General features: G+C 40.0%; 1 protein-coding gene across 1 annotated transcript in view; it reads right to left on the bottom strand.

Annotated features, from left to right (window-relative positions):
* lrba (LPS-responsive vesicle trafficking, beach and anchor containing) overlaps positions 1-10,070 on the bottom strand; it is a 244,934-nt gene that overhangs the window by 50,351 nt on the left and 184,513 nt on the right. The window contains exons 44-45 of the mRNA XM_063009084.1: positions 4,326-4,466; positions 236-355 (exon numbers count right to left, since the gene is read on the bottom strand). Of these exons, the coding sequence (XP_062865154.1) occupies positions 236-355; positions 4,326-4,466 (261 nt within the window). The remainder of the gene's footprint in view (positions 1-235; positions 356-4,325; positions 4,467-10,070) is intronic.

Genomic DNA, 10,070 nt, shown 5'->3' with positions numbered 1-10,070 from the left:
TAGAAGTTTGGGCTATCATTTGGAAGGTTGTCGGTTCAAATCCAAGCTCTGCTATGCAGCCACTGTTGGGCCCTTGAGCAAGGCGTACAGTGGCTGACCCTGAGCTCTGACCCCAGCTTCCAAACAAGCTGGGATATTCGGAAAAAGTGATTGTACTGTACATGTGTATTTGTGTATATGACAAATACAGTAATTCTTCTAAACAGTGTGTGTGTGTGTGTGTGTGTGTGTGTACCTTCACATCAGACGTGTCTCTCTGACAGTTTCTCCAGGCTCTGGCGACAGAAGAGAAGGTTCGGTCTGCGTGATCAAATTTCCCTCCTTGGAAGTTTAGGAAGAACGTAGTGAACGGCTCCTGGAGATTTTACAAAGACAGACATCATCAGTGTCTCACACACACACTTCATATCGCACACACACACACTTCATATCGATAATACAATAAATCCAGCACAACTGGTTTCCTTTTCATTTTAAACCAGTTTTCAGCCACCAGCCTCGAGTCATTTAATATTGTAGAGCAATAATACAGCAGAGATGCTGTTAGTCAGTCATGCCTGCGTACCTCTATATATCCAAAAAAATACACTCTCGTTCGATCTGTCCTTGTCAGAATTCCACCACTGCTCAAACTCACACACTATTAAAGTGTGCTTGGTCTAAAAGCAACTGTTTAGGGCCTCTGAGACCTCATAGCTCAACTAATGTTTTTTGCTTTTTTTTTATTTAAGCAGCTTGATACTTTACCTACATTGACTTTTCCTAATTTTATGAAAACTGCAAACAATACTATTATGTTGATATTGCAAACACCCCCTAACTTATACACTTCTGTTTGGGGTCTCACATTCAAGCATGCTTTGTGTCATAGACTTGGCTGCCATAGCTAAAAAAATTATTATTAATTAATAAAAAAATTACAAAATACATAAATAAATAAATACAGAATAAACAAATAAATAAATAAATAAATAAATATGGACAGTGAACTTGACAATAGACTTGGTTGCCATGACTAAAATAAATAAATAAATAAATACATAATAGATAAATACATAAATAATTAAATAATAGATAAATACACAAATAAATAAATAAATAAATAAATGTGGACAGTGAAATAAATAAATAAATAAATACATAATAGATAAATACATAAATAAATAAATTAATTAATAAATGTGGACAGTGAACTTTACAATAGACTTGGTTGCTATGGCTAAAATAAATAAATAAATAAATACATAATAGATAAATAAATAAATAAATAATAGATAAATACATAAATAAATAAAAACATACATAAATAATAGATAAATGAATAAATACATAATAGATAAATAAATAAATAAATAATAGATAAATACATAAATAAATAAAAACATACATACATAAATAATAGATAAATGAATAAATACATAATAGATAAATAAATAAATAAATAATAGATAAATACATAAATAAATAAAAACATACATACATAAATAATAGATAAATGAATAAATACATAATAGATAAATAAATAAATAAATAAATAAATAAATAAATAAATAAATAAATAAATAAATAAATAAATAAATAATTGTGGACAGTGAACTTTTTAATAGATTTGGTTGCCATAGCTAAAATAAATAACTAAATAAATAAATACATAACAAATAAATAAATACATAAATAAATACATACATAAATAATAGACAAATAAATAAATACATAATAGATAAATACATAAATAAATAAATAATTGTGGACAGTGAACTTTTTAATAGACTTGGTTGCCATAGCTAAAATAAATAAATAAATAAATACATAATGGATAAATACATACATAATAGATAAATAAATAAATACATAAATTAATTAATTAATTAATAAAAAAATAATGTGAACAGTGAACTTTACAATAGACTTGGTTGCCATGGCTAAAATAAATAAATAAATGTAGACAGTGCACTTTTCGATAGACTTGATGCACAAAGCAAGGTGACGAGGCTGGTGTGGAGGAAGTCCAGTGGCCTGCACAGAGCCCTGACCTCAACCCTATCAAACCACTGTGATATTATTGGGAACGTAAACCTACCCTGACAGGTCCCTCACGAGTGTATGTACACGACCGACTTATTAAAGTAGGTGTGTTTCTCATGTGTAAAGAATTAAACACAGTGATAGGAAACTAGAGAGGGTCTAATTACAGCAGGGAGGCTGAGATGAATCTCACACACTCCAGTCCTCTCTGAGCTGTGATTCCTTTAATAAAACACTGAGGCTGTTTGCTGAAGAGGCTTTAGGATAATCCTGATAATAACGAGCGGGATCAATGCGATGGCTCTGCAGGGAGCGGCCATGAAAATGAGATACTATAACAATTACAGCGCTGGAAGCCTCTGCTATAGAGCACACACACACACACACACACACACATTTGAGGGTTTGTGTATAAACACACTCAGCTGTGGATCCATTCAGAAGAGAACAGATGTTCAAGGGCGGAAACAATGTTGTTTTAATATTATAGTTCCTCTCACCTGTCCCCTATATAGTCTATATCCTGTCATCCTCAGGGAAAGTATTGGGACACCGCTTCTAATTATTGAATTCATGTGTTTCAGCCATAATAGTTGCTAACAGGTGTAATAAATCAATACATAAAGGAAATTATATATTTCCAGCTATGCAGCATAGTTTATGGACAGCCCTTTACTGTACCTGTTCCTTTACTTCTGTTCCCTTCCCCTGTCCCCATCTGCCAGCATCCTGGTCTCCCTGTCTCTTACCTGCTTGCCCTTCTTTCCTCACATACATCCTGTATTAATTCCCTCCTCCCTATTCCTTCCCCCACTTACCCCTGTCTACCCACATCCTCATGTCCATCCTCTTGTCTCGTCCCCTCATCTTCTACCCTTATGCATTTTAAGAAACCACTACACGCACGCTAACCCGTATTTAGCGCCTGCACCTCTGGATCTGACTGCAGACGGCGTGCTGTTAGTCTGAAGGAAACAGATAGGGTAATAATGGATTTTCTTTTGTGTGCAGGACGTGTCGGCATGTCGGGAGAGGACGGACGAGGAAAATGAAAAATTTCCCGTGCATTTGTTAGCATGGAGATAAGAGCCATAATTCAGTACGGTGTAAATCACAGAGCCAAACACAAGCGCGCTCGAACGTACGACGCAATTAGCCGTGATGTGTTACGTTACAAATCATATGATGAGTGTGCTATGGAGAAAACCAGTCTAAAAGATACCAGCAGCGGAATTCAGAAGTTTACATACCTGTAAGTGAGATTCTAGGATTTTGGATTTTTTTGGGAGGTGACAATGGAATACTTTTTATTTACATGTACACAAACTTCATGAATTGAATTTAAAACTGTTAGTGGTGGTCTTGGATTGTGTTGTTGATGATTATAGCATGCTGAGAGGAACAGCTCTGCAGTAAATTAGGGTGCATTCACATGAGAAGCGGCAAAATGCTTTTGCGCAGGCTGTGCCGTTGTTTCCTATGGAGTGTGGTGGTACCGTTTAGCTTGCCCTGAGCCTCCCTGCGCGTGTTTATTTTACAGCTCCGTATAAAAAACGGCTCCAATGAGATGAACTGTTTGATATGACGCAGTAAAAGCAACCCTTAACATGAACAAAACTATTACGCTGGCCCACTCGATCACCCAACTGGCCGATAGCACCACTAAGATTCAATATTGGTGGTCCTTTCAACTGGTAGTCTCTAGTAAATTAAAAACTGAATTATGAAGCAAATTGAATCAATTGAATTGAATTGGATCAACTGAATCACAAAGCATGATGGGAGGTGCACCTGTCAGTGCGTTCCCAGTTCCAGTCCCAATGAAATAGGGGGTTGGGTGAAGAAGGGCATCCGGTGTTAAAACAGTTTTGGGTTTTTTTTGGGTGTGGGGAACTGGTTTTAAAAACTGTCTGTCTTTCTGGCCTATTATGCTATCACTGGCCCACTAGGTCACCCAGCTGGCCGATAGCACCACTAAGATTCAATCTTGGCGGTGCTATCAACTGGAGGTGTCTATTAAATAAAAAACTGAATCATGAATCAAATATAATCATTGGAATTGAATCAACTGATTTTAAATAAGCAATATGATCTGGATATTTAGAGAAAACAAGCAGCCTAGCAACTGGGAGGTGCACTGGCCAGTGCGTTCTCAGTCCTGGTTCCCAACTAAATGGAGGGTTGGGTGAAGTATTTGGCATAAAAACTTTTATTTTTTATTTTATTTATTTAATAACATGTTTTATTTAGAAACGCATGCAATGATTTGATTCTAATATTTTTACGATGAGAATACTCACGATCCTCAGCAGCCACATCATCGTGAAGCTGGCGGTGGAGTAGTGCGTCCCGTAGTGGAATTTCGGAACCTGCTCGTCTTCCCAGGATTCAAAGCGTTCGGAGAAAAAAGCAGCTCTCTTCGGGTTCAGGGATCCGATAGGCTGATAAAAACAAAGAGTATGGAGTTAGTTTAGAGGTACAGATATTTCCTTGTTTTTTCTCTTTACCCGTCTCCTGTAATGTTTAATCATTTGTCCACTTCTTGTCCTGTCCACCTAATTCTGTCACTCTTTACTATCATAGTACCCCTTTTCCCTGACCCTTAACCCTTAACTTCTTCTTTCACCTGCTCAATCATGACACTCGTTTCAATTCTTAACCTGTCAACTATTTTACTCCTTTCATATATCGTATCTTTATCTGTCCTATTAACCTGTCCTCTTACCTCACCTGTCCTCTCGTCTTATTTCTCCTTCACATGCCCCCTTTCTTGTCCACCCCCTTTATATGACTTTTCCTATTCCTCTTCAGGCAGCACGGTGGTATATATACACCAACCAGGCATAACATTATGAGCACTGACAGGTGAAGTGAATAACACTGATTATCTCTTCATCACGGCACCTGTTAGTAGGTGGGATATATTAGGCAGCAAGTGAATATTTTATCCTTAAAGTTGTTGTGTTAGAAGCAGGAAAAATGGACAAGCGTGAGGATTTGAGTGAGTTTGACAAGGGCCAAATTGTGATGGCTAGACGACTGGGTCAGAACATCTCCAAAACTGCAGCTCTTGTGGGGTGTTCCTGGTCTGCAGTGGTCAGTATCTATCAAGAGTGGTCCAAGGAAGGAACAGTGGTAAACCAGCGGTGGCCAAGGCTCATTGATGCACGTGGGGAGCGAAGGCTGGCCCGTGTGGTCCGATCCAACAGACGAGCTACTGTATCTCAAATCGGTTCTGATAGAAAGGACCACGGAGCAATGGAAGAGATGGCCTGGTCTTCTACGTTTTCTTCTACATCATGTGGATGGCCGGGTGCGTGTGCGTCGCCCACCTCGCAACTTACAGGAGTAAAAGGATCTGCTGCTAACATCTTGGTGCCAGATACCACAGCACACCTTCAGGGGTCTAGTGGTGTCCATGCTTCGACAGGTCAGGGCTGTTTTGGCAGCAAAAGGGGGACCAACACAATATTGGAAAGGTGGTCATAATGTTATGCCTGATCGTTGTATATATTCTATGCTCAGTAGAAGAAAGCAGAACAAAAGAAAATGTATTCCCACACTGCAGCAGAGACCCTCATGGCTTCGGCATGAATATTAGATGATGTTATTTTGATTTAGCAGCGCGTGTTTATTTTACAGCTCCGTATAAAAAACGGCCCTGCAGCTGATTGGAAGGCAACCAAATAACTGAACCCATATGTAGCTAATTCTCCATAAAGCAGCAATAACATCCATCAGGGCATCGATCGGCCGCATTAATGGCGCATTGATCTGCAGAAGCCGATACGTTCCGCAGCCATTATTTAAATTCTCGTTTATAAAGCGGCTTATTGTACTGCTTGATCTTTATTACTTCCCTCGAATGGATACTGAAACACACACACACATGCACGCACACACTTTAATCTAATGGAACGATGGTCTTTTTTTAAATGAGAAGAGGGGGGGTGCAGATCGATCGAAATTTCCGTCCTGTAGCCAGCCGTGTCATGAAAGAGCTGATCAATCATTCAGTGTTGCTATTGATCTTGAGAATGCTATTAGCGTACAGCTATAAAGCAAGTTTCTGTGTGTGTGTGTGTGTGTGTGTGTGTGTGTGTGTGGAGGAGACACATTTCGAGCATCCTTAAGAATCCAGCAAGTGTGTGTGTGCACAATCAGTTCTGTGTAAGCCGGTATCTGATTGTACTATAAAAGGTTAATTATATCCCAAAGTGTGTTAATTAAATCTTTGTTAATGGTGGATTTATGATCTCAAGATAGCAAAGTCTCAGTTCCAGTCATTTAGACATAATAGACCAGCGCCACAGACAGCAGAATAAAAATGAAGTCTGTGCGTGTGTGTGTGTGTGTGTTAGGCTGACAGTGACACACTGTGTACGATGCAGCCAGCAGCAGCGCTGAACACACACGCTGAATTAAACATTACAGAGATTCGGCTGATTTATTGGGGCAATAACGGTGCCCTCATTACGAAAAGAAAAGAGCGCGGGGGATAAAAAACGTCGCTGTCATAGCGTGTGTGTGTGTGTGTGTGTGTGTGTGTGTGTGAAGCCTCGAGAGTCCTCCATATTGTTTTCTCCCCTAAATTAGCGGCGGGGCTCTGATGGGACTCTGGAGATGACAGAGCTGTAAATCAGCAGCATCCCCGCCTCATCCTCATTCTCACTTCCCCCCCTTTCTCCTGCGCCCTATCCTATTGTCTTTAATCCCCTATCTGATTCACATGTACCCTATCCATTGTGTCCCCCTCTTCTTCACTCGTCCCCAAGTCCCTGCACGACTTCTGATTCTCTAGGTACATCTATGAATCGTCATAACAGTACCCGCTTGTTTGGCTTTTCTTTCTTCTGTCTATTTGTCCCCTGACCCAATTGTTTATGTCCTTGCCTTTCTGCCCTTACCTGTTTCCCTTGTCATGTATTTTTTCTGTCCCTATACAGTCTCTGTCCACTTTTCTTGCCTTACCCTGTCCCTATGTCTCTTACTTCATTTTTATGCAATTTGCCATGTTCTGTCTGTCTGTCTGTCTGTCTGTCTGTCTGTATGTCCATCCATCCATCCATCCATCCATCCAAATGTCTGTCTTTCTGTCTATCTATGTATTTGTCTGTCTGTACGTCTATCTATCTATCTATCTATCTATCTGTCTATCTGTCTATATGTCTGTCTGTCTGTCTGTCTGTCTGTCTGTCTGTCTGTCTGTCTATATGTCTGTCTGTATATCTATTTGTCTGTGTCTGTATGTCTATTTATCTATGTATCTATGTATCTATCCATCTGTTTGAATGTCTCTCTGTCTATATGTCTGTCTATCTATGTATCTGTCTGTCTGTCTGTCTGTCTATCTATCTATCTGTCTGTCTAGCTGTCTATCTATCAATCTATATGTCTATCTATCTATCAACATATCTATCTGTCTGTCTGTCTGTCTGTCTATCAATTGATCAGTCTGTCTGTCCGTCAGTCAGTCCGTCTGTCTGTCTATCCTGGGATTTTCCACTCCTCCCCTATTGTCTTTTATTGCATCATTTTTTGCTCCCTTATTCTTTTTGTTCTTTCTCATGTCCCTCGTCCCCACACCCCTTCTCTCAACTCCTATCTGCTGATTCCAACTTCAAATTCTCATTTTCCTCTTTAGTCTCTTACAGTCTTTTCATGCCGTCTTCAGATTACTTTTCTGTCCCCACTTCCCTCTTGTTTACACTGTCCCCGTGTCCCTGACCGGTTTTCCACTTTCTCTGTGCTCTGCCACAGTCCATTCTTCACTATTATTCTTCCCTATCCTGCCATCCCTACCTTCATGGCCTGTCTCCCTGTTCTTTATGCCTCACCTCTAGAAAAGCTTGTCTCTAACTAAGAGAACACAACACTGAATATTATAAATATAGAGTTGTCTTATTTTACCTACCTAAACTACATTTGCTGAAATCTGCTGCATTAATGAGTAGCAATCAGAGGAAGATAAAACCTTTTTGTGTGTAGATTTAATTATGTTAATTATATCTCGTATCATGTTTACTGAGTCTCTGTTTCTTTAAAGGAAAGATTATGGTCATAAAAGTCAAGTGTTTTTTTTTTAAATTTAATTCAGTGTTAGCTTAACTGCAAGTGATTTCCATTCTGCCTGTTATTCATCTAAGTCAAACTTAATCTGTCTATCTGTATCTATCTATCTATCTATCTATCTATCTATCTATCTATCTATCTATCTATCTATCTATCTATCTATCTATCATCTATCTATCTATCTATCTATCTATCTATCTATCTATCTATCTATCTATCTATCTATCTGTCTGTCTGTCTGTCCGTCCGTCTGTCCATCTATCTAGCTGTCTGTCCGTCTTTCTGTCTGTATATCTATCTGTCTGTCTATCTATCTGTCTGTCTGTCTCTGTCTGTCTGTCTGTCTGTCCGTCCGTCCATCTATCTAGCTGTCTGTCCGTCTTTCTGTCTGTATATCTATCTATCTATCTATCTATCTATCTATCTATCTATCTGTCTGTCTCTCTGTCTGTCTCTCTGTCTGTCTATCTGTCCATCTATCTATTGATCTACCTACCTACCTGTCTGTCTGTCCATCCGTTTGTCAGTCCATCCATCAAACTCTCTATCTGTCTGTTTACCATCTATCTATTGATCTACCTACCTACCTATCTGTGTCTGTCCATCTGTCTGTCCGTCAAACTCTCTGTCTGTCTATCTAGCTATTAATCTACCTGTTTGTCTGTCTGTCTATTTACCAATATGTCTATCTATTTCTCTATTTGTCTGTCTATCTGTCTGTCTATCTATTGATATGTCTATCTATCTCTCTATTTGTCTGTCTGCCGGTCTATCTATCAATTGATCTGTCTGTCTGTCTATCTATCTATCTGTCTGTCTGTCTGTCTGTCTGTTGGGGGTGGCACGGTGGCTCAGTGGGTAGCATTGTCACCTCACAGCAAGAAGGTCCTGGGTTCGATCCCCAGGTGGGGCGGTCCGGGTCCTTTCTGTGTGGAGTTTGTATGTTCTCCCCGTGTCTGTGTGGGTTTCCTACGGGTGCTCCGGTTTCCTCCCACAGTTCAAAGACATGCAAGTGAGGTGAATTGGAGATACTAAATTGTCCATGACTGTGTTCGATGTAACCTTGTGAACTGATGAATCTTGTGTAATGAGTAACTACCGTTCCTGTCATGAATGTAACCAAAGTGTAAAACATGACGTTAAAATCCTAATAAACTAACAAACAAACTGTCTGTCTGTCTGTCTGTCTGTCCGTCCGTTCATCAATCGAGCAAGCAATGAAACGAACAAATGAAGTGTTGGTGTGAAAATGTCCTCAATACTATATTCAGTATGTGATTCGACCATGGCGTCCAAGTGATCATTCTAACATAGCTCATTCTACCTGAACTAAACAGAGCTAGATCTAGCGTCTGAAAAAAGCCGCTGATATAAAGCTGTGTGCTCCTGCGCTACAGAGGTTAGAGATTACGATAAGACAGTCAGCGGCGGGACGAAAAGGCAACATAAATTCACGGCATCGGTTCCTCCGCCCGCAGGGACTGAGGAGGCGCGCGACGCCGAGTCTAGAGCAATTTCACCTCGCCGTGTCAAAGGTCCCGCATGACCTGTTTCTATCAAAGCGGCACGGCGACGGCGACGGGAGGGAAGAAGGACGAAAGAAAAGAGAACGCACACAAATTACAGCACGGTCCGGCGATCACACACTGACACTGCTCGTGTCAACAGCATGAATAAAACAGCAGTAATAAAGATTGCACAGATTCACACACTGCGAGGGCGACGGAGTGAAGGGGGGGAGGACGGGGGTTCGTCTCTGATTCTCTCTCTCTCGTGCTCGTTCTCTTTCTATATTTCTGTCTCTGTGTCTTTCTGTATTTCTCCCCTCAGGGCAGGAAGGCTTGACGGAGCACAGAGGCAAAGCTGTCAAAACTGGAAAGATAGGAAAAGGAAGAGTGTGTACGCACAGGGCTTGTTTTCCTTCAACCTACTGGGCAAAATGTAGCACAAACAAAGCACCAAACAAGTAAACA

Source organism: Trichomycterus rosablanca, chromosome 14, assembly GCF_030014385.1.
Source record: "Trichomycterus rosablanca isolate fTriRos1 chromosome 14, fTriRos1.hap1, whole genome shotgun sequence".
Lineage (NCBI taxonomy): Eukaryota > Metazoa > Chordata > Actinopteri > Siluriformes > Trichomycteridae > Trichomycterus > Trichomycterus rosablanca.
This window is presented reverse-complemented; position numbering and strand designations above follow the sequence as displayed.